This window comes from Nanorana parkeri, unplaced genomic scaffold (genome assembly GCF_000935625.1).
Source record: "Nanorana parkeri isolate BGI_ZX_2015 unplaced genomic scaffold, ASM93562v1 scaffold147, whole genome shotgun sequence".
In the NCBI taxonomy this organism is placed as follows: Eukaryota; Metazoa; Chordata; class Amphibia; order Anura; family Dicroglossidae; genus Nanorana; species Nanorana parkeri.
Window position 1 is genome coordinate 1,684,372 of NW_017306415.1, and position 23,706 is coordinate 1,708,077.

General features: G+C 39.5%; 1 protein-coding gene across 2 annotated transcripts in view; it reads right to left on the minus strand.

Moving 5' to 3' along the window:
* Positions 1-23,437, minus strand: part of ADHFE1 (alcohol dehydrogenase, iron containing 1) — a 25,138-nt gene extending 1,701 nt beyond the window's left edge. The window contains exons 1-13 of one of the 2 annotated variants that reach the window (XM_018554219.1): positions 23,339-23,437; positions 23,152-23,189; positions 21,429-21,466; positions 18,222-18,275; positions 17,883-18,037; positions 16,863-17,059; positions 16,618-16,695; positions 14,961-15,066; positions 14,732-14,884; positions 12,749-12,847; positions 11,395-11,473; positions 9,482-9,578; positions 3,985-4,142 (exon numbers count right to left, since the gene is read on the minus strand). In XM_018554219.1, coding sequence (XP_018409721.1) covers positions 3,985-4,142; positions 9,482-9,578; positions 11,395-11,473; positions 12,749-12,847; positions 14,732-14,884; positions 14,961-15,066; positions 16,618-16,695; positions 16,863-17,059; positions 17,883-18,037; positions 18,222-18,275; positions 21,429-21,466; positions 23,152-23,189; positions 23,339-23,394 — 1,308 coding nt within the window. In that variant the 5' untranslated portion in view covers positions 23,395-23,437. The remainder of the gene's footprint in view (positions 1-3,984; positions 4,143-9,481; positions 9,579-11,394; positions 11,474-12,748; positions 12,848-14,731; positions 14,885-14,960; positions 15,067-16,617; positions 16,696-16,862; positions 17,060-17,882; positions 18,038-18,221; positions 18,276-21,428; positions 21,467-23,151; positions 23,190-23,338) is intronic. The other variant, XM_018554220.1, reaches the window with a different exon arrangement.
* Positions 23,438-23,706: the final 269 nt, after the last annotated feature.

Sequence of the window (23,706 nt, forward strand, 5' to 3'; positions counted from 1 at the left end):
GGAAATCCCGCGATCGTACAATAATCGCACAGTGTATGGAAGGCATGCGACCGTTTCTACTGTACGTTCGCACGTCTTCCATAGAATAAGCAGGCTTGAAAACCCGCCGAGAATCATACGATTCTCGGCGGGTTAGAAAATGCTAAAGACTAGGGCTACCTATTCAGTACTTTTGCTATTATGATTAATAATTTGTGCATTTAAAGTCATCCTATAGACAACAGCTAAATTTTGCAGCCACCTTTTTCTGTAATGCACACCTAGTGCTGGCCAGGTGTGCATTATTGCTTGTTAGGTGAGTGGAAGCTGATGGATAGAGGTGGGGATGCTCATTCACTGTCCAGTGAGGAGGCTGGAGAAGGAGAAGTGACACAGGATGCTGAATTGCTAAACCAGGATGAATAATTGGTTAATAAGAAACTGCGATCTTCACCTGCCTGGCTGGGCAGTGTGGAAATGTGCAAATCACAAAATTGGCTCTACTGAATAAAACATCCTTTGCCTACAAATATCGGTACTTGTACTCAATACGGAAAAAACTTTATTGGTGCATCCCTATAAAAAACCATAGGCCCAAAAGTGTGGACACCTCTCTAAATTATTGAGTTTAGGTGCACAAAGCCAGGCCCATGCAGACATGGTCGATGAGTCTGGCTTGGAGGAACTAGAGTGGTCTGCAGAGAGCCGTCACCTCAGCGCTATTAACACCTTCACGATTACCGTATTTTGCGCTCCATAAGGCGCACCTAACCATAGAACGCAGGGAGGTTCTGTGACAGCAGTTGTAGTTAGTGACAGCTGAGTCAGGTGGCGCTGTGATTACAGCACCACCGTCTCAGTGACCACACATAGCAGGCGGACACGATCGCCGCCACCGCTCGATTTGATACAAGTGATCTTAATAGATCACTTGTATTAAACGAGCAGCGGCTCCCACTGTACATTTAGCTCTGCTTGTCCGGAGCCGGGCTAAATGTACAAAAAACTACTCACCCAGCACCCGAAACTGCATGTCCCTGCATGTCAGGCAAGCATACATCTGCACCTTGCCACCTATACATAATGACTTGTGACTAGTGCTTTGGGCAGGCAATTATACAACAAGTACTTGGAACAGATGTGCTCTAAAGCTTTTCAGTATTTTAAGACATGCAAATGACGGGGTATCTAATTAGAACAGCAGACAAGCACAAGACAGCTGTTTCCTTCCCAAAGAAACACTAGTTAATCACAATGCATTTGCTGGTTCTACCATGGCCCTCCTGCTGATGTCTGCAGATTTCATGGCTTGAATTAAGATGTGTAACTTTTACCACAGTGCACATTATCCATCACTTCTGGTTACTCTTGGAAAGAATGGTTGTTTATTACTCTGCTTTTGTTCTCAGGCCACCCAACAACACAACTGATGTATTACATTGTATACTGTTCAGCTTGTCACTTAGCTGCCCTCTGCTCTATTAAAGGAGAACTATGGGGTCAGTGTTTTTCCCCATAGTTCTCCTTAGGGTAACGCGAGGACACAAACTACTACTCACCCAGCACCCGAAACTGCATGTCCCTGCATGTCAGGCAATAGGGATTCGCTCCATAAGAGGCACACACATTTTTCCTTGCCTTTTGGGGGGGAAAACGTGCGTCTTATGGAGCAAAAAATCGCAAAGTGTATAGTTGAAATGCAGATTTCCAACCACGTCTTCTCATCCAACATCAATACCTGACCTCACAAATGTTCTTTTGGTAAATGTGTCCAAATTCTCACAGACACTTAAAATTTGTGGAAATTCTTCCAAGAAGAGTGGAGGCTGTTATAGCTATGTGTGTGTTAGTATTTGTGTGTAGGTTGGGGTACCTCCAGATTAATGCCCATTACTTTGAAATGAGATATCCAACAAGGTCAAATAGGTGTGATGTTGGGTCCTCACAATCTTTTGGCCATAAAGTGTATTTATTTAATCTGTGAATGTAGTCGTTTGCTTGGAATTTCCTTTTAACCTTCCTATACTAGTGTCACTTCACCAAACTTTTGGTTTATTATACCCAAGCAGACAGAGACCATGGTTTCCTCTTGAGTCCAAGCACCCCTCCAGCCACTGTACTCTGTGTTCAAATCACATCTTATGGTTGAATCAGGGGATTCCTCCCCCCAATGTCCCGTAATGCACAGTGCACAGACAAGCAGAGTGAATGCATACTGCTGCGTCTACAGCACTCTGAGAATGCTTCTTCACTGCATACTGACCAAGCACAAGAGCGCTGGATTACAGCTGAGAAGAGATTTGGGAAAAGACCACTAGCTTTACTCACAGTAAATGATCATGTTTTAAAATTATGATTTGAGTTGGATTTTAACCAGTTGACATCCGCGGTGTTAAACCCCCTTCCCATCCAGGCCATTTTTCAGTATTCAGCGCTGCCGTACTTTGACTGACATTTATTCCGTCATGCAGCGCTGTACTGAAATGAATTTTATACCCTTTTTTGGGGACAGATAGAGCTTTCTTTTGGTGGTATTTATTCACCACTGGGGTTTTTATTTTTTTACTATATTAAGGAAAAATCACCGTAATTTAAAAAAAAAAAACAGTTTCCCCTATATTAAATGATAAAACATTTATTATTACCCAATTTTTTGGTAAAATATAAAAGACGGGGTCACGTCGGGTAAAAAGACACCAAACATGTCAAGCCTTAAAATTGCGCGCGCGCGCGCGCAAAACCTCAAAAAACGATAATACCCAAAATTGGCCATAGGCGACGCTTTAAAAGCTGTTACCGCTCATCAGTTTAGTGTTATCAGTGATTGATGGCCCTAAAATGATTTCTCTCACTGCGACGTTCGCGGCGATATGTAACATGTGTAGCGCAATTGTAATTTCTGCGCGCTGGGGCACCGGACGCGTATTTACGTTTATAGGCGCGTAAAAGTGGGGGTGGGGGAGTTAAACATTTTGGGGGGTTTTTTCCCCTTTTTTTATATGTGACTTTTATTTTATTTTACTTTTTTATATGTTACTTTTATTTATATTTATTTTTTTGCGAGCAGAAAAAAAAATGCCGTCTGGCGACGGCAACCCGCCAATGCAGCAGTGCCATCCGTCCGTTTTTCTACTACGGGCGGACGGCAAGAGGTTAATAGGTCTTCTGCTTTAAACTGTATGAAGACCAGAGATTGACACCACTGCATACTGCAACAGAGACGATAGCCCACGTTTACCTCTGCCAGCATCTCAATAATCAAACAATTAATAATTAAAGCATGGAGCTGGATCAGAATCCACTTTTTGTTTGAGTTGCAAAACCCCTTTAATGCCTTCTCAGTAAAGCAGTGAGCAGAGCAATGTTAACTGGCAAGCTGCAGCATCCCAGAGTAGCTTACCGGAGTGACAGCAGTGAGGGAGAAATTCCAGTTGAATGCAATTGGTTATTATTTCATCCTGCATGTGGCTCTTTGTCTTCTGTAAAACTTTAATAATATATACTGCTAAATGTCTGGGCTGATTTATGAAAACTGGAGAGAATATGTTTCAGCAACAAATCAGATGTAGTCTTTCTAATGAAACAAAGACTCTGATATCAATCCAAAATAGCAGCACACCCCCGATCTCCACCAAAGGTATATTTATTGTTAAAATCCAGCCATCAGCCTAGTATGATCCAGGCCTGGTGCTCACCTACCGCTAACGCGTTTCACCTCTTCAGGCTTAGTCAAAGAAATCTCTACAACTAAAGCTAGGCATTCTTAATAAACTAACCAAAATTCACACAGTGGGTGGCCCATTGACATCTTTCCTTGTGGCAGTTTAATAATAAACATACCATTAGTGAAGATTGGTGGTGTGCGGCTATTTTTGAATTGATGTGATTGTGGAGTGAGGACGGCTCCAGAAGCACCTGCAGCAAGCCTGATTTTTGGAGCTTGCATATGAATTGAGTGGTAAAAGGTTTTCCTTCTCTTGGAAGGCTTCCATCAGTATCACTTACCTGAGGCAAAGTTCCTTTGACTAGCGCGGGAATATCTGCTGTACTGTATCCCACCGCAGCCAAACCATCATCAACATTCAAGTCAAAAAGAAATTTCCGTAATGTGTCTGCCAAGATAAGTCCGGCGTCTTCGAGTTTTGCAGTCTTTATATCCGCCCCTGAATTAAGACATAAGAGATGGTAGGCTACAGAGATGAGTAGGAAGCTTGTTCAAGACCTAATTGGATAATGCTGCTGCCAGAATTGATGCTAGATTTATATCAGTGGACCCCATTTGAAAGTACGGTCTCTGCTTTTAAATGATATTTGACATATGATCTGAGAAACCTGCACACTATGCTATTAATATGTATAACTTATTTATTAATGACATCGGGGAGGGTGTTAACAGCGATATTTCCGTGTTTGCGGATGACACCAAAATTGGGAGGGTAATAGACACGGACTTAGACATTATAACATTACAGGAGGACCTGGATAAAATAGGGGAGTGGGCATTAATGTGGCAGATGAGGTTTAATGTTGATAAATGCAAAGTAATGCACTTTGGAATTAAAAATAAACAAATGGGTTATACAATTATGGGTATGCCGCTGGGGAAGTCAGAAATGGAGAAGGATTTGGGGGTCATTGTAGACCACAAACTGAAAGGTAGTTTGCAGTGCCAGGCTGCAAACAAAGTAAACAAAGCTAGCAGGGTCTTGTCCTGTATTAAAAAGAGTTGCAGGGACAAGTCTATAATTTTGCCACTTTATAGATCATTGGTTCGACCTCATCTGGAGTACGCGGTCCAGTTCTGGTCACCAGTACTAAGAAAAGATGTCCTTGAGTTGGAAAAAGTCCAGCGGAGGGCAACCAAACTAATTAGGGGTATGGAGGACCAGAGCTACGAGACAAGGCTACTAAATTTAAACATGTTCACATTGGAGGTGAGGAGATTAAGGGGGGATATGATCTCCATGTACAAAATGTTCAATGGTGGTAGCAACATTAGCGATAAACTGTTTAAAATTAACTCCGTTACAAAAACTAGAGGCCATCACCTAAAATTGGTGGAAAAAAAATTCCAGCACAAGGGGCGAAGGGGGTTCTTCACAGTAAGATCAGTTAGGGTCTGGAACTCACTGCCACAGGCGGTGATTTCAGCAAATAATGTGGAATTGTTCAAGAAACTTTTGGACGATTTGTTAAGGGAAAATATAATATACAGGGGTACAGGTAATATACAGGGGTACAGGTACTCCTAGAATGAGATCCTAATAGGTTGGACTTGATGGACTAATGTCTTTATTCAACCTCAAATACTATGTAACTATGTAACTATATATAACAGATACTCTCTAGAAAACACAAGCAGAGAGTATATTTATTTGATAGAGACCATATTTCCTTCCATGAGAGATCTACTCAGACCTTCCATGAGAGATCTACTAGATGACAGACCTTATTTTATGTGATGTACAGAAGCACGAGTGTATGCTGCCATCTAGTGGCCAAAGGGGACAAATCATTTTGTGATATTTAGCTAAAAACACGCCGTCTATTTATTTTCACACAAGATTCATGCAACTTTCACCCATGATTCACACATTTTTTTACGATTGAATCCAAGTATAAAATGTGTAAATCCTGGGTGAAAATTGTGTGGATTGAGCGTGAAAACATTTATAACTAAACCGCTTACTGTAAAATACTGACATACATGATATAGGTATTTAGGAAATTTGCTAATCTCCAGTTGGCTAGGAATACATTTAGGGACTTGCAGTTCCTCAACATTTGTATGACTGCAGGTAGTCCAGCCTAATTTTAAAGACACCAACAAATGTTTTAAAGAGTATCTTTGGTCAAAAACTAAATAAAAATATGTATTTCTATATTGAATTTATTCTATTCCACTCCTAATAACCATGTCAATCTAGAAGTTTGTAAACTTGAAGGTGCACATAGGATGTACTTCCTCAATGCACTGACACAATTTATTAAGCCTTGTCCATATGCACATCCTTGTGTCACAACTCTAACTAAGCCTGCCTTCTGAAATACAACCCAATGTCTGAACAATGTAATGTTATCATTGCTTGCTGGAAGCAATGCATGACGGGATATGTAGTCTTGAGAAATTGAGACTGCATCATATCAAGCAACAGGGAAAGAGATGCAAAGCACACTGGGAATCCAGGAAGTTGTTGGGCATAGGGAAGGCAGCACTCACTACATAAAAGGGATTTGTTTTTCAGGTAAGCTTTGATTGCATTATCAAAAACAAGTCTAATATGTATTCCTATTACAATGCTGATGTTATAACAGGAGATTATATGCGGATGATCTGCAAACCAGGAAAAACACCACACTTTAAGAAACACCGCCTTACAGAGTCATTACTGGGAGACATTTTAGACATTTTTTCAGTTACTTTGCCTATATAAACTTTTTTTAGCTCACTGTATACATCAGGAATGGATTACTTTCTATAACGGTGAATAATGTTCTTAATCCAGCTATCAAAATTGCAGTGGCCAGTTTACTAACTTTCATTTCAGATATTTTTCTATTAACATACTGTAATTTAGTAACAAAAACACATATTTTGGTAATAGATGATTATTCAAGCCTGTTGTAGGAGTAAAATTTCAAGAGGGTTAATATTAAGAGGGTTTTTTGGTGTATGAAAGTGGGATTAAGGACTAGGATTGAGTAAACCTTCCTGGTTTTAATTCACCAGAAATCCCGTTTGTACTTTGGCAAACTTGAACTTAGTGGTGAATGCCATTGAATTCTATGATGGGGTGCTGACCTCTCTCCTTGACCCATGGAAGCACTTCCCTATTTCCTGGTTTGGTCATATCTGTGTGGTAAAGATGATATATCCTGCCAAACTATTATATTCTTTTTGAGTTCTCCCCGTGGCTGTCCCAGTCCATATCCTTCACATACAGTACATGGATGACAAGTACTTCAGTTCGTTTGGGGCAAAGCGAGACCCCGACTTAGTAAACAGACTCTTTTTGCTTTTAAAGCCTTTCGGTGGTCTGGTGGTACCCAATCTCCATAAATATTATGTGGTCCCCTGGCCCATCTCCATGATACTCAAAAACTTTCATTCTGGGCTTCCTTGAACTTGATTGTCATCCTTTTCCACTGCCCTTTCTGCCATGGGTTACCTCATCTCTCTGCCTGAGACCTCTAGGCCCTGCTACAACTCATACCCTTTGCTTTTGGAACACAAATTTCTGGTGGACTTCCTTCTCCATACTTACCATTGCTTAAACTAGCTTTCTCTCTCCTATTTCCCCTGGCCCTGGAGTCAGTTAAAATGGTGGTCCGACCATGGTTTCAATGATGTGTATTCTCTACTTTCCCTCAGTGGGGTCAAATCTTTCCAAAAAAATTGGCACCAGGGATGCAGGCACCTGGAGTATGGGCACCAGCAATATGGGCACAGTTATAACCTTCTCCCACTGTGAGGAAGATTTCCAAAGGACAATTTTTTAAAAAATGTTGAGAAGCAGAATGCAGATCCAATTCTGCGGCAGACTGGAGAGTTTAGCTAAAAATCAGCTGTCTATTTATGGCTTTCTCTAATGAGGGTCCTTCCACTTAATTCTTATTAAGGTGCTTTAGACCTCTATTGTGTTATTATAATTATGCTTTCTATATTCATACTGTAAGTAAATGGAACATTACAATTAGGGATACACCGAAATGGAATTTTGAGACCGAAACCTAAAATAGAAAAATCTGTCAGGCTACTACCGAAACTGAAAAATTTAGGTTTTTCTCCAACCTTCTTAAAACTTTTAAAATAATTTTTTCATAATTTTTTTTATTTTTCATTTATTAGCTTTACTGTCAGGGGCTCTAGGGAAGTATCAGGGGTCTAAACAGACCCCTGATATTTCCCTTTCAAAATAGAAAAAGAAATTGAGGACACAGTCCTAAATCTCTTTTTCTGCACCCCCTGTTATGAACGAACAGGAATCCTCTATACTGAGTGTACCTGCCCATTCATAACTTGTGGATATATTATGAGTTACTATGGCCACAATCATGAATGAACATGAAGTGATGTAGAGCACTTCCTATTCATTCATAACTGGGACATAGTAACTCACACAATGTCCAGTTATTTACAAAAATTCAGCGATCATTTGTTTGTAGTCTGCTCTCCATCCTGAATTCCTGATAGTGCTCTCCTCCCCCACCGCTTGTCATCCTGAAACCTTCTCTCCTCCACGCTGGGTGCCGGCCGCTGAAATGGAAGACACACAGACCGGCGCCCAATGGGCAGGAGAGAAGCTGGGATGCATTTTGCCAAAAGTGCCAATTTCGGCCGAAATGTTTTGGCGGCCGAAATTTCGTGGGGTATTCCTAATGACAATAATTTCAGTGACTAATGCAAGTTACATAGTTACATAGTATTTGAGGTTGAATAAAGACATTAGTCCATCAAGTCCAACCTATTAGGATCTCATTCTAGGAGTACCCGATCATTTTAAATTGGGGACTGTTGGTCTATGTGCTGTCCAGAGCCAACAACAGATGTAAATCTCTGTGTACATGCAGAAGATAAATATCATAAGAACGGCACTATTACTTGTAACATTACGTAAGTAGGATGCATCATTTTTATTGACACTACCAGTGAAACCTGATTCTGGCCTGGTACAGCCACTATTAATAAGAGAGGGCCACAATATGTACCAGTATGAGCACTGATAAGATTTCAGGTATCCAGTTGTTTGTGCTGTACAGTGAATATTTGCACTTTTCTTTTAACAATCCATTTAACCACCTGAAAATCTAAAACGACTAAAAGAAAGTGAAGACAAATCTTCCACAATGGTCATCTATGTCTTCTAGCCTGTTAGACATTTATTATCACCCATACATTGTTCCCAAACATGCCTTTCTTTTGAGAAAAAAAACAGAATTCACTGATGTGCACTACCATTGCCAAAATAGGTTGGAAGGAGCTCATAGAGGCAAAAGATGCTCAAGATAGATAAGAAGGACGGAAAAATATAACATTGTGTAAGAAGCTAGCTAGAGTTGTGCTAACCAAAGTCTTTTAAGCCAGAGTTATACTTGTAAGTTATAGTTGCTATTTAATTAGATTGCTGAGCGAAGAAATATGCAGTACAACAGTACAAGAAGATCTTTTGTTTGCAGCCTGTCTCACATATGGTCATGTATTCTTTTGTATCCTCCTGTCCATTCTCATGCGTCTTATATCAATGTGTCTTATCTAACTGAATTCCATTCTCATGCTAGGATATGCCTTCTATTTTGATATAAGCTACACTCCTCCTTTCAATAAATGAGAACCTTTTTTCTCTTTATCGAGAGTAAAGTGTTCCCCATGCATGTGCATTAATCAGATATTGTCATACACAACAGATTATCGGCTTACACAAACATCTTTATATAAAGTTCATCCTTTCTGCATTGCACACATGCAGAATGTGATTGTAAACTCTTCAAGAGAACTTCTTACCAAGTATCTCAGCTGCCTCCAGATGGCGCTCAGGACACATGGCTGCTGTGAAGGAAAACACTGCTGGAGAGGTAAGAACCACTGAAAGTCCGTGGGGCTGGTAAAGGGAAAACTAACTATTAGAATGAATATGGCAGTAAACATTTAAACTGTCATTGAATAAGTGATAGCCTCACTTTTGACATTTTCCTGACCAACAATCAATGCTTATTAAAGGAGAATTATCCAAAAATGTATTAACTTATAGAGTTCATACTTTTAGTAATCCTGTTCAGTATATGAATTCCTTTTTTAACATTTTATTTATATTTTCTATAAATTTTCATGCCAACCAAGTTGTCTGGCAAAAGTTCCAGCGGTTGGCACTAAGGCTGGCTATACACCAGGTGACGTGCGGTCAGGGGAGGCACGTGAGGCAGAGCCTCACCTAGTATTATGGAGGAAAAAGCTGTCAGCTTAAAGTCTGAATCTGACAGCTTTTCCTCCGGTGCATCTGTCTTTTGACAGGTAGTTAGGTTACACTGCAGCGGGCTCCCCCACTGCTTGTGTAACCTAACTAATGAGGCAAGAGCTGTCACAGCCTCTACTCTATGTTAGAGGTGTGAGCTCTGTGGATGGATTGGACCAATGGCAAAGCGCCATTGGTCCAAGCTGTCCAATCAAAAAAAGAAAAAAAAATCTGAAGCCATCGATCTCGATGCCTCAGCAGTGACAAGCAAGTGAGGGACAGAGAGACTCCTCCCTGTCCCTTCTTCACACTAGCTTGGGGACTGGGCTGGGGGCGGGGAGAAAAGTGCTGGGGTGAGGCTGGGGAATGCCTCACCCGGAACTAAAGGTACCGCACGTCACTGCTATACACTGTTGTTCACAGGAATTTGCCACAGTTCTTACAGTGGGTGGCCCTAATGGCTTGACAAAAGTCAATTACTCAATCAATACTTTTGTCGAAAGAGCTGGGCTGAAAATTTTAGGATGAACGGTGACTGCAGCTAATCAGATGCAGTTACTATTCATGTATTTTGACAATGTTGGGCGCCGGTTGTCAGAATACAATAGCCATCAGAGGCAATATATCCATCTTAGTTATTTAGCATGGTTGGAGGAAACTATTAGGTTTTTTTAAATTCCGTCCACAAGCTGAATTAAGAAAATATATTAGTATATGGGCAATTTTACTATAATGCTCTCAGTTGGGTTTTATGGCAAAACTGTGATTTGCCTTAGACCAGGAGTCACTAAATGGCGGTCCTGACACAGACAGAGTGGCAGTTCTGTCCAGACTTTGATCACTGACCTACACTGGATTATGGCTGGTTGACAGTGGAAACACTGGCCTCCAAGGCCAGTGCATCCACTGCCAGCCATAACCCAGTGGAGGCCTCCCTTCGCTTCATTTATTGGTTGCCAGGACTGCTGGCGCCCTGGCAACCAATGACATCAGGCAGGAAGGGCCAGCTTGTCAACTGTACAGCCACCCAGATCACTTATACTAGCCTGTGATTGTGCTTGCTCCGCTTCCCTCGCCATGGTTTTTGGGGTCCCCCGCTCCTCTGGGGTGCCTGGGACCATGGGGCAGAGGATGTCAGGATGGAGACCGAGGAATGCCAGTTCTCTGATCTGCTCTGTGGTCAGTAAAGCATGAACCGCTGTGCTCTCAGCACTTCCTGCTTCAGAACTGTCAGAACTGTCAGAAGTGCCAGGTGAACAGACTGATGTCTCCATAAAGAGAACTTGTCACCTCCAAATGCTGCACATAGGGGCTTGTTAGCCCCTTTGTAATAGCAAAAGTTAAGTAAAAAATGTAAAAATGTATAAAAAAACTAGAAAATATAAAAAAAATGAAAACCAACCCTGCCACCCGACCCCCCATCTGATGTAGATGAACATGTGTGCAAAGGCACAGAAATCCTTACCAATATTGGGTGGTCCACGTTGTAGTCCTTGGCTCTGTATTTCTTCACCAAGCCTGCTATAGGATATGACATGCCATGGCTACAAAAAATAAATAAATAAAAAGCAAGCTTCATTAAAACTGTCCATTTTAGTATAGAAACCTCCATATTACATTACTATCTTGTCTAGGCATTATATGCAAATAATATTGACAAAACTATGACTGTCAAATACAATTACAATTTTAAATGGCACAGTAAAACCATCTGTTCCCTCGTGCAGCTGGTTACTATATTTTTAGATTTATCCCACAGTTAAACAAGAAAAAATAAAAATATACACTTGAAATTACGTATGTACTGAATGGAATTTTTAGACCAAAACCAATTTTTTGTCAGGGTGAAACCGAAAGCGACTCGTTAATATTCAACCTTTTTAAAATGTTTTACATTATTTTTTCCTTATTTTATTTTTATTTTTTACTTTACTGTTGGGAGCTCTGGGGAAAAAGACCCCTGATATTTTTTTCTTTTAAAAGAAGAGATTAAGGACGCAGAGTCCTAAATCTCTTTTTCTGCAGCCCCTGTTATGAATGAACAGGAAGCCTCTATGCTTTGTGCTCCTGTCCATTCATAAACTGTGGAGATAGTTTGAGTTACTATGGCCACAATCATAAATGAACAGGAAGTGATGTAGAGCACTCAATCATTCTCTCCTCCCCGCACTGCTCGGCATTCCTGACTCACTTAAAGTGATATTAAACTCAGGAGTTAAATCTTAAGTACTTCAACTATTCAATTTGTTTTAGCTTATTTGTATATCACTTAGCTGTAGATCCTCAAAACGTCTCTGAATAGGTCCTTCCTTCTGGAGGTTGGTTAATTTTGTTCCCCATGGCCCTGTGTGTGTTGTAAAACAGCCACCCCTAATGGACTACAATCTCAATACAAATTAGTAAACTAAACATGAAATTGTAGTCCATCACTGGAGCAAGCTTGGAGTAGTGGCTACTTTACAACACACACAGGGACCATGGGGAATAAAAGTAGCCCCCCTCCAGAAGGAAGGACAGTGTCAGCACCAATTCAGAGATGATTTGAGGATCTACAGCCGAGTGATACACAAATAAGATAAATTTTGTTAATAGTTAAGGTACCTGAATGCATTTTTAAGATTTAACTCTTAGGTTTAGTGTAACTTTAAGTTCATGAGAAGCAATGTGTTTGAAATCAGGTTGTATGTTAACTTTAACATGTTACTTAAAAACAAGCAGTTATTAATCTGTGTTTATTTCTAAGATATGAAACTCACTGGATAGTGAGCAGAGAGGTCAAATTACTGTGTACAGATGCTGCACTTTTTTACTTAACTTACCAGAGATGTACTCCAGCATTTCCAAAGCCTATTCCAGCAAATGTACTGGCTAAGTGCATGGAGAAACGTGCTTCCCGATCATCTGGATTTTTCACAGCTCTGCCAATAATCACCAACATGAATAAGTTCCTTTAATTAAAGTGCTTTCTAAAGTAATATTCCATAAAAGTAGTGAACTATAACATTCTAATGCATCACAGGCCTGATCTAGTGGAATAGTTACACAGTATATGGATGTCCGATGTCTGTGCGATGTCCCAGGTGGGCTGTGCAGGGTCTCAGGGGAACGGGACTGTGCAGGGTCTCACGGGTGGTATCGGTGTTTAGTATCGGGGCACATTCATGAGCAGGAGTACATGAAAATGCCCAGTTTCGGCACCGATACAAGTATTGGTGCATCCCCAGTTGCTTTAAATAATTTTTTTAGCATTGCCTAAATTAATATGCTAATAACATATTTGCAACTTCTCTGAGATCCAATCCCTTCTGTGGTTCTGCACACTAACTGACAGGTCTGCAGCACCTGTGTTGTTCACTCAGCAAGGAACATTCTCCTGCAGATAATTCCTCCTCTTATAAGTGTCCACATCCCTAGCATTCACTTATTTTCCCACCAGTATCAATGTCACTACCTAATTTTTACATCCATGTGTGGCAGCTCTTTTAACAGTGTCCATTTCCCCACCACACTCTGTTCCTTCATCAGTGCCCACATTACTACACACCCTCCACACCCCTGTATCAACACTAACCTTTGTCACAGGTTTCCTACATTGTTTGCAACCCTTCTCTCACAAGTCCCCCCTACCCCCTCCCATTATCTGAATTATGCTGTCTGGCAAAACAGCAAAACAACCTCTCGTCCAACAGGGACAAAGACTGCATGACAAAATGCCCCTGATGCCAGTAAGGAAAATGGGGATGGCTACTTAACTACCCATGAGCAAAAGTTAGGTTAGGTGGTTTTCTGTTGTGTGCAACCGTCTCTCCCTCATTCCACGATACAGCAGATGGCGGTGGGTAGTTTACCATCAAATACAACTGCCCCTCATCCCATGAGGGAAAATACTGGGATATGGGAGAGGTTGGTACAAGGGCACCACTGCTGTGGTGAACTACCCACTCAATTCCCTCCTGGGTTGCTTAGCATCCCGCTCCCCAGAGGGAATTGAATTGAGTGGGTGGTTCACCAGAACATGACAATTCTCCTCATTTTGTGAGGTAAAGACAGGGGTGAATAGGTCATCAATGCTCATACCACAAGGAAAAATACAGAATGTGAAACCAGCCTCTTATCCCACAAGGGAAATGATGAGGATGCGTGGTTCACCAATCCGACATCTAGCAAGAGAAAAATTTGTGGTGGTTGGTTCATCACAGTATGCTGGGGGGTTAACAAACCCTTGTCATGGAATGGGAACTATAGGGTATGTGGTTTTCTGCTGTGGGCCATTGCTTTTAAGGGATAAAACAGGAGTGAGTGGTTTCTCCACCCATGCAAGTGCCTGAAATCCGTTGAAGAAAAAGACAGGGATAAGTGGTTCATCAAAACCTTCCATTTCCCCCTCCTACAACAGATAAGACATGGGTAGGTGGTTTCCTCCCTAAAGAGGGAAGATCAGTCAGTCATCGAGATATGTCGGAGGTGCTTGGCTCCAAAATGAATGACCAACCCTCCATACTGTAAGTGAAAAAATAGAGTTGTTTTGTTCACCGCCCATAATCCCACATGGAAAATGAAAGGGCGTTAAATAGTTCACAACTACATGCAACTGTCCCATATGCCACAAGGGATACGTTTGCAGGGATTTGGAAGATCAAAGTGCACACACCCCTCACCACAAAAAAGAAAAAAGGTGGGTGGGTTGGTTGGTTTTAAAGCTGAATGCCATGCTTTGGTATCTGCTGTCTGTATATTATTTATCCAGCCTGTAAATGACTCAGCTCATTTAATTTTCTTGTAATTTATAAACTCTAACTTACCTTTTTAAAAACTTGGAGACAATTCTCAGGGCATGTATAGCCCACACATCGCTGATGGGGTTGCTACCCTGGTAAGCTGGGCGGTTGATTGGGTTGGTTGGGCAAGGGCTGCGCATATTATAGGGGATTGCAGTGTAAGATTCAAGAGCATGGCTGTGAATTAAAATAGGACACATCATTACACGGCTCTGAAAATCACACACCATAGTAAGGAGATCTATTTACTCACCACAATACATCAAATCCACTGTTAGCTACTACTCTCTCTGGCATTTGTAATGTATGTTCTGGGTCAATCAATCCTAGGGTTGGTTTAATGGCTCTAGAAGCAATACCTAAAAAAATCAAAAAATAGTTAATTTTATACAATAAAGATCAGTTCCAAGACTGTGAAAAAAATCAGATGCTTTAGAGTACGGTTGCACAGATACCAAGTACAGTACTCGGTACAAGTACGATACATGTACCGATACTTTTGAGCTCCAAGACTACACTAGAGAAAAATTCAAAAATTAGGAGGCCGCTGTCATTTGTAAGGAGTACACGAAGCTCCTGGGATTTGTACATCTCTGTTTTAATGTACGATTTTGTTTTTATAAATATAAATAAAGGGATGCACAGATACCAGTTTTGCGAGTACGAGTACTGGTACTTGCCAAGTACTTACAAGTATGAGTACTGATACATTTCTGTTTATTGTCATGTGACAGTTTTTCTAAAACAATACAGACTAATGATTTCAGGACAGTGGTGGAGAGCCAGAGCCAGGTCCCAGCTGCAACCGCTGCAATCCTGGTAGTTCTCATTAAAATACCAAGTATCTGCACTCTTACTCAAAAAGTATCTGTACATCCCTACTTTAGAGTGACATTTCTCCTATTTCTGCATGGATCGGTTCAAAGACATTGAGAAATGTTGTAAGGAAAGTTTATGGAAGAAGCAATTATGAAAGACAGTGCTCTCACGTAAATCAATCATATTCACATTAACAAGGTTTCACTGCAGATTAGTAACATAGTAAAATAAATCCATTAATTTTCCTATGGCCCATGTTTACAAATGTCCCTATGGTCCCTTTTTGTACATAAGGGTGTACTAAAGAGTCACACAAATAGAACTGACGTGTAAGTAATAGCCTAAATTTATGTACCTTACATAGGCCTTGGTACATGACAGTGGGCACAAATTGAATGTGCTCAGGACTGTTTTTCTCACGATCAAGACCACACATAACCTTCCCACCAATAAGCTCCAGTAGTATAGCCAAAATGAATGCAGAGATAGCAGATACTCTGCCTATCACCCTGGGAGCCCAGTTCAGACCCTGACTCAATCATCTGACTCTCTTCCTCACACATTATCAATGGCAATGTCACTACTGTAAATTTATATTTATGCTTTGGGTACACAGTAACATACATTAGCATGTATGATGTTAACAATAGGGACAAGCCATAGGGCACCTAGTCACACTTTGATTCAAGGCACAAAATAATTCTGCTGGGCATCTGACTAGAATACTCGTATCTAGCAGCATAAATGGACAAAAACGTAATCTCTGAAATTATTTATATTTTTCACAGAGATCAGTAGTACTACCAGTGAGATCAATACATTTGCCAGCATTTTACCACTAGTGCAGCCTGATTAAAGCTATATTGATGAAAAGTGTCAAATTCTCCAAGAATGGATGTTGTATGCAAGCTCTGCTTTTTTGGTTTATTGAGTTTTAGAGAGGGTCATGCAACCAGGCATTGGTCCCAGGATGGAGGTGAGCTGGCAGATTTGTTTTTGTAAGTCATTAAAAAGAGGAACATTGAATTTAAAGCAGAAGAAAGACGTTAATATGGAAAAAATACAATTGATAAAAAGAGTACAGAGCTTACCTGTTTTGGCTTTCATTTCTTCATAGTCAAATATTGCAATTCCTGTAGTTTCACTTCCAGTTCCAGATGTAGTAGGGACTGTCAAACAATACAGACATAACATGTCATCTGCGATATCTATAATATCCAGTATGCATGCTGATAACTATCTGATACATTTAATTATTATTTCTGCAATTTGTTTACCTGTAATTTGTGATCTCCATTCCAATTCTATGCCCTCTTCCCCACAATGTATATTTTACCTGCTATGAGTGGTTTAAGGCTTACAGTCACTGCCTTTCCTTTTCCAATAGGGGCATTGACGTAGTCCAGGAAGTCAGCACTAGGACTAGAAGCATAAAGATTTGCAGCCTTACAGGTGTCCATTACAGAGCCACCACCAACAGCAACGTATGCATCAAATGTCTCTTTTTTGGCAAACTGAATAGCATCCATAAAACTGTGTACAAAAGAAAGAGTCTAATTAATAAAGATCATTATCATCACATAAGAAACCCAACACACAAATTTGATTTACATAATTCCAGTTATCGTGCAAACTTATTGCTAAAGGGTAATACCAAGGGTTCAGGGGGGTAGGATAATCAATATGAAGTGAAGCTCAAAAACATAGGGACATAAACTGAAACTAGCGTGAAGGAAGTTCAAGGGTAAAGTTAGATAGTATTATTTTACCAAAAGTAGTAGAAAATGCTTGAAACAGAATTCCAGCATTCTCCACTGAGTCAATCAATAGTAAGTAGACCTAAACATGCTTGGAAAACCATAGGTCTATTCTCAGACCCCCCAAAAAAATCTAAATCCAGCCCCAAAACAAACAATAAAAAACAGCAGTTGGATGGACCACTTGGTCTTTTTTCTGCCATCATTCTTCTTTTTCTACTTAAATAGTCAATCTACAGGACTCCTCATACAGCTAAACTCAACACACAGAATGTCGGATATGTATTTAAGCAGCATTTGTTCATATTCCAAAAACAGTTCATCGAGGTAAGAAGAAGAAGACATCTATTTCTGTAAAACCTTGAGTTCATGTTTTATATCATTTTACATCAGCTCATTGGGTGCTGAAATCCATCTAAAGTCCTATGGAGAACCTAGTTAATTTGGAAAATCCCAAACTTTAACTTGGTGACCACTCTGAATAACAGGTGGGTATAGCAGTAGCAATGATTCATAAAAGGTGGGGGGAAAAAACAAAACACATTAACCATGATCATTGTGGCATATCACAGGCATCTATTAGCTAACCATGCAGCTACCTCTTATCTGTAGGCTCCACTCTCACACTGTCATATAAGGAAAACTTGATATTATTCTTTGTTAGTGAGTTTAGAACAGCTTTGACTGGTGGAAGCTGCACAAGGTTTTTGTCAGTCATTACACAAACATTTGTTGCTCCCATGTTCTGCAAATCCTATACAAAGACAAAAAAAATATACGCAGTCACAAATCCAGCTTGTATTGTGAAAATTAGCTAATGCTTTTGTTTTTAGCTTTCACGTCTATAAGCAGGTTCCCTCACTGCAAGGACCCCTTACTAAATAACCATACATATTCTTTTGCATTATTTTTGTCTGCAGACCTGCATTTGTCCTTACCATGCCCACTTCCTTGCTAACACCTTCTCCATATCTGATGCTTGACATTGCCATCTGGTGAAAGAAACAGTCTTTAGTAAAGCTGATTTCGAATGCATCAGCAATATTTCACAGCAGAATATGATGTACAGGCTTACAAGCCTAAGCAGCAAGAAAAAATAAAATGTACTAAATCATAGCACAATACAAATAGCCTATACAAATTTTTTATTTGCTTATCTGGCATTAGGAAATAGAAATCTGATTGCTTACTGTGAATAACTATTATTTGTGTACATTCTTCACTCTTTCTCTACAGTAAAAGGGAACCAATCAACTAAAATTGGTTCAGTTAAACAAGCGATACTGGAATATGCATAATGCTTAAACAAAAAATAAAGATAGTAAAGAGAATTTAATTACAGAAATCAAAGTCTAAGAGACAGAGACCAATGTGAGGAGACATGAAAGTGCTATATTAACACCATAACATGCTCTAAAAAAACTAGGAGTTACAACCCCATTCCAAGGGTATACAGTGTGAAAGTAACAGGGATAGATACAGAAAGTAAAGGAAATCTTGTAGCAGTTGTGTGGTTGTTTAATATCGATGGGATATATCACTACATATTAGGTAGTGATTACAATTTGTGAGGACATAGTGACCTGGAAGAAAGATGAAGTTCATGTAGATGAAAGGACAATGAGGAACTGAGCTAGAGACAGAGAGGTGCAGAACATGAGGAATTGGAAGTATGAGTTCAGCTTTAGCATTTATAACAGATTTAACTAGAAGGAACCTGTTTAATAGAAGGCCACAGAGGAGGGTAATACATTGGTCAAGTCAGAATATGATTACACCTCATACCAGTATTTCAGTTGTACCTGAGAGAAGAAAGGGTGGACCAGGAGACGTTTGCAAGTTAGCAAATAATTTTTATTGATATACAGCATAGTAATACAAATACAACCCTCCAGGAGGGAGTAAACAAGAAAGAAAAACATATGCATGGCAGATAAGGATCAACATATACATAATGATAGTACAGTCTAATAACCGCTAACCAGCACAAGTGGATCAAGAGAATACCATTCCCCAAAACCTGACCGTAAATGACTGTCTTCACACCCATAAGATCGTCACGGAGTGATAACGGTTTAGCACGACAGAAAACAATGGCATAAAGGAATAGAGATAAAAGACACAAGCTTTCACTAGGGAGTCCCATATTTGATTGTGGGAAGGAAGTACCATCCAAGGGGCCCTAAAGAATGTCTAAACCACCCAGGGTTCCTGCTACCTTGGACTCTAGGTACCACTTTGTGACGTTTGCAAGTTAAAAAAGGCAAGCCGTTTTTAAAGTTTATATAACTGGATGAGCAGTGCTAAGAGTTCAATTTGTCTAAACCTCGTATAAGTGTCAATAGTTTAAACCATAAATTGTACCTTTTATCACATTATCTAAATATGATAAAATGAATAGTGAAAACAAAATTGGATAACGATACATTTTCTGTCAAATGTGACAAGCCTAAAAAGTGTATCGTGTCGAACCACCGATACAATGTGTACTAGTGTAGAGATAATAAATCCCCCCTTAAAGGTAATGTGAAATAGAAGCTGCTGTATTATAGGCCACTGGGTCTGAAGATGTTTTAACTGAGTATAAAGCGCTAATAGCTCAATCAAAATAAATGTTGAAAACAAAATACAAGTGTATAAACGCAAAGTGTTCTAACCTGTGATGATATCGCTAAAGTGAAAAAAGGATAAAACAACAAGTGAAATTTAAGACAAAAAATTATTATAGAAATAAGACTCTATACTTGTGAATGCCCTATACAGGGTTAAATAAAATCATGACTTATTAAACGGTGTCAATCCTAAGTGCCCTCGTTATTACAATGGAATAAATGAATCCATGAAATCCTTCACTTTTACAAATAATGCTATGTCCTTAATGTGCATTTATATCATCGTGCAACATAACATATATGTGAACAAAAAATATTGTAATAAGAGTGAACAGAAAAAGAAAGTCTCTGTGATAATCAACTACACTTCAATAACGGGTAATAGAGCCTTCCAGTATTCGGTAGTTAGGATAGTGCTTTACTGGGGTTTGTATTGATGCCAATACATCCACCTACCAGAGTGCGTACTCACCGCAAACTTTTGGCTGTAAAAGACAGCCCCAAACGTTTTATGTCTGATGGGACACGCTAATGCGGCGTCTTTCGTGACTCGCACTTTACCATCAGTCTTCAAAGTGCAAAGTATTCCCACAGTCATGCAAAGAAAATATCTTTCATCGGGTAATAGTTCCAGGAGCAGTTTATTAAGAAGTTAAAATTCGAAGACAATAAAAATCACGCCCGGCCGGTCCGGAAGCTATCATATTTGGTATGGTAGGCCCGCCCCTATGCATTTCGTCATTAACGACGAAATGCAGATACAGATACATCTATAATCAGAAAGATATTGCACCAATTCAACCTGCATGAAAGGTGTGGAGAAAAAGCCTTTGCTGTCCAAAAAGAACAAATTACAGTTTGCCATTGATCATTGTAGGTAAAGACCAGGCCTTCTGGAATTATGTGGCTGATCAATGTATGTACAGTATGTATGTATGTATGTATGTATGTATGTATAAGATATGTTTGGTCATATGTAGACATGTTTTATTCCCATTAAAATTTTGTAGGGGGGTTTTGAATTGGGCAGTTTAAGAAGTAATTTCTGCTACAGGGAGAAATACCATCCAACTGTGAATTTTTTTTCTCAGTACACCATTACATCTATTGATATTTTTGTTGAATAAATGATTGAAAAGGCAATATTTCTTGTGTTCTTATTCCAGTATTCAGGCACTGCTTGAATAAAGATCTAATGCTTGTCTGTTTAAAATATAGAAAAGTCAACAATTTCCATGGTGTGTACTTAATTTTTCACATGACTGTAGGTAATAACTGCAGCAATAAAATAAATAAATAGAAAGACATCAAAAACTGGTGTGGGATTTTGTCTCTCTACACCTTTAATTAGATCATTTGGTATACATTTTCCATCTAAACAATCTGTCCAACATTCAGCACCCATTAAGAATGCCATGGTGGATTTGTTTTCTTTTTGCAATTTTTAAAAACAAAGCACAATGATAGGTTTACGATACAGTAACTCTACCAACAAAACTTTTGCAGTAACATTTATATAATTTACATATTTACCTCAAATGCATAATCTGTTGTAATCTGGGAAGATGGAGCTAAAATAAATATAAAACAGATCAGTGCGCACTCCAAAAGTATTACAAGCCACCAGATAAAGAAATATTTACAGACAACATAAATTCTATCATTACGCCATAAAAGACCGACAGGAGGGGAGATATTTGTCCATCCTTACGCAACCTGCATGAGTGCTGGGACCCATCACAATCCATGCACAGGGCAACAGTGCATATGTGATACTTCTTGTATTACTTGTATTTTGGAAGTGTAATTTGAAAGTGAACCTGTGTTTTGCCAATGCAGGGCATAGCCACAGGTAGACTTTAAAGCCAACACCACCACAGCAGCTTATACTTAACCCCTCCCCAACCTCGCTGCTCCATTTACCGCCAAAGGCAGAGATCAGGAATTAGGATTAACTTGTCAGATCGAGCACCTGTTAGCGGGTTTGAGCAGGAGGATTAGTGGACCATATCTTTGCTGCCGGTGGAATTGAAATCATTCACTTGATTATCTATAGATTACATTGCAAATTTGAACATTGATTGTTTATTTGTTGGGTTTTCGATTATTAGCACATTGGAATTCTTAGAGGGTGACGTATCATAGCACTTTTGCTATATATCTATTTCTATATCTATTTATTGTAGTATATATTTATTTATTTGTGTATCTATTCCATCATTTGGCTTAGGAGTGGGGTGAGTGCAGCACATTTAATATATATGTTTTTCATCAGTATACCTTGGTAATACTTGCAGTGTTTGCAGCACACCTTTTACACGTTTGGTTCCATATTGGCATGGGATATTATTCTGTGGTATTAGTGTACATGTAACATACAGTGGGAGGATGGCGATGAATGGGTTAAAGTGCAGATGTGCAGGATAAGGAAGATGAAGGGTTATTCTACACGTCACAATGAGAGTCAGGTTGGAGATCAGATGTCTAGGACAGAAGGGGGGTGAAAGGGTTAAAAAATTATCCTAAGTCAGTAAAAATGAATGAATGGACGTGTAGAACAGTTGCCGTCAGGCCTCTCTACTGTGGCATTTATAAACAGTGGTGGGTAAAATACAGTCTATCACTCTACCCTTTATAAATGTACTGCAGTAGAAAAGACATTAGGCCACTTCCTGTGGGCTCAGGATGTCAAGGACACACCCCCTGGAGAGCGCATCATCATGCTGCCTTGAACTCACAGGACAATTCTTCAGGGAACAGCACTGACATTCGGACCGAGCAACATTCTCTGCAGTATTTAGTACTACTGACAGCTGGAGGAAAAAGAGGAAGAGGACCATTGCATCATGTGATCGGCCAGAAAACTGCAGGAAACCATAAAACTCCAAGAAACCATAAAGAACATGTACAAAAGAAGCCTAGAGCTCCATCTGCTGGTTTAAAGTAAGAATACATCCTTATAAATCAATATAGGAAATATAAAAAATATATACATCCCCTTTAAACTGGTATTCCAAAGTTATTATAACAGCCAGGAGAACCCCCTGAATCACTATATCAAAAATGCACCATGAGGTATAGCTGAGAAAATGGTGTACACCACAGCTATAAGGTGAATAGCATTCCTTACAATATCACTTTGCCTACTATTCTGTGTTTTTATGCAACCAAAGTCTATAGCTACACTATATTAATTTATATACCCAGTGGACCAATGAATAGTGTGTACTAATAGTGTGTACTAGTTCATTCCTACCTTGACAATATGTGTGAGAATGAGCTGGGCACCTGCATCTAAAGAAATAATTAATAAATAACGCTGGTTAAAAAGTGTGACATTTTGTAGCACAATTCCGAATATAAAATAAAACAGCATCGGTATGTTAAATATGAACTGTCCATAAGTAAATAAACGAATTATAAGAATAGTTGTAAAAACTTACGATGCTTTCTGCAGTTGTCTTAGGAGGTGAATCACTTTATCCCGTCCAGCAGCCATTAGGATGTAGAGAAAATACGGAGTCAAAACTAAGGTTTCTCTAAGTATAAAATACAGAGAAAACTAAGAGATAAATGATTGCTAAAAATATAAAATATTAATATATTTAAACTTGATCATACAATAAAAATCATTCTTAACATGAATGGATAGGCCTACATTGACTGAGACACCTTCATCACACTCATTTGTTTTAGACATGTGTGATTCGTTTCGTTCCGCATTGACATTTGTATGAATTTCTGCATATTCGGACAATCGAATGCATCTGAATTTCTGAATGACAGAAATAACGAACCCAAATAAATCCGA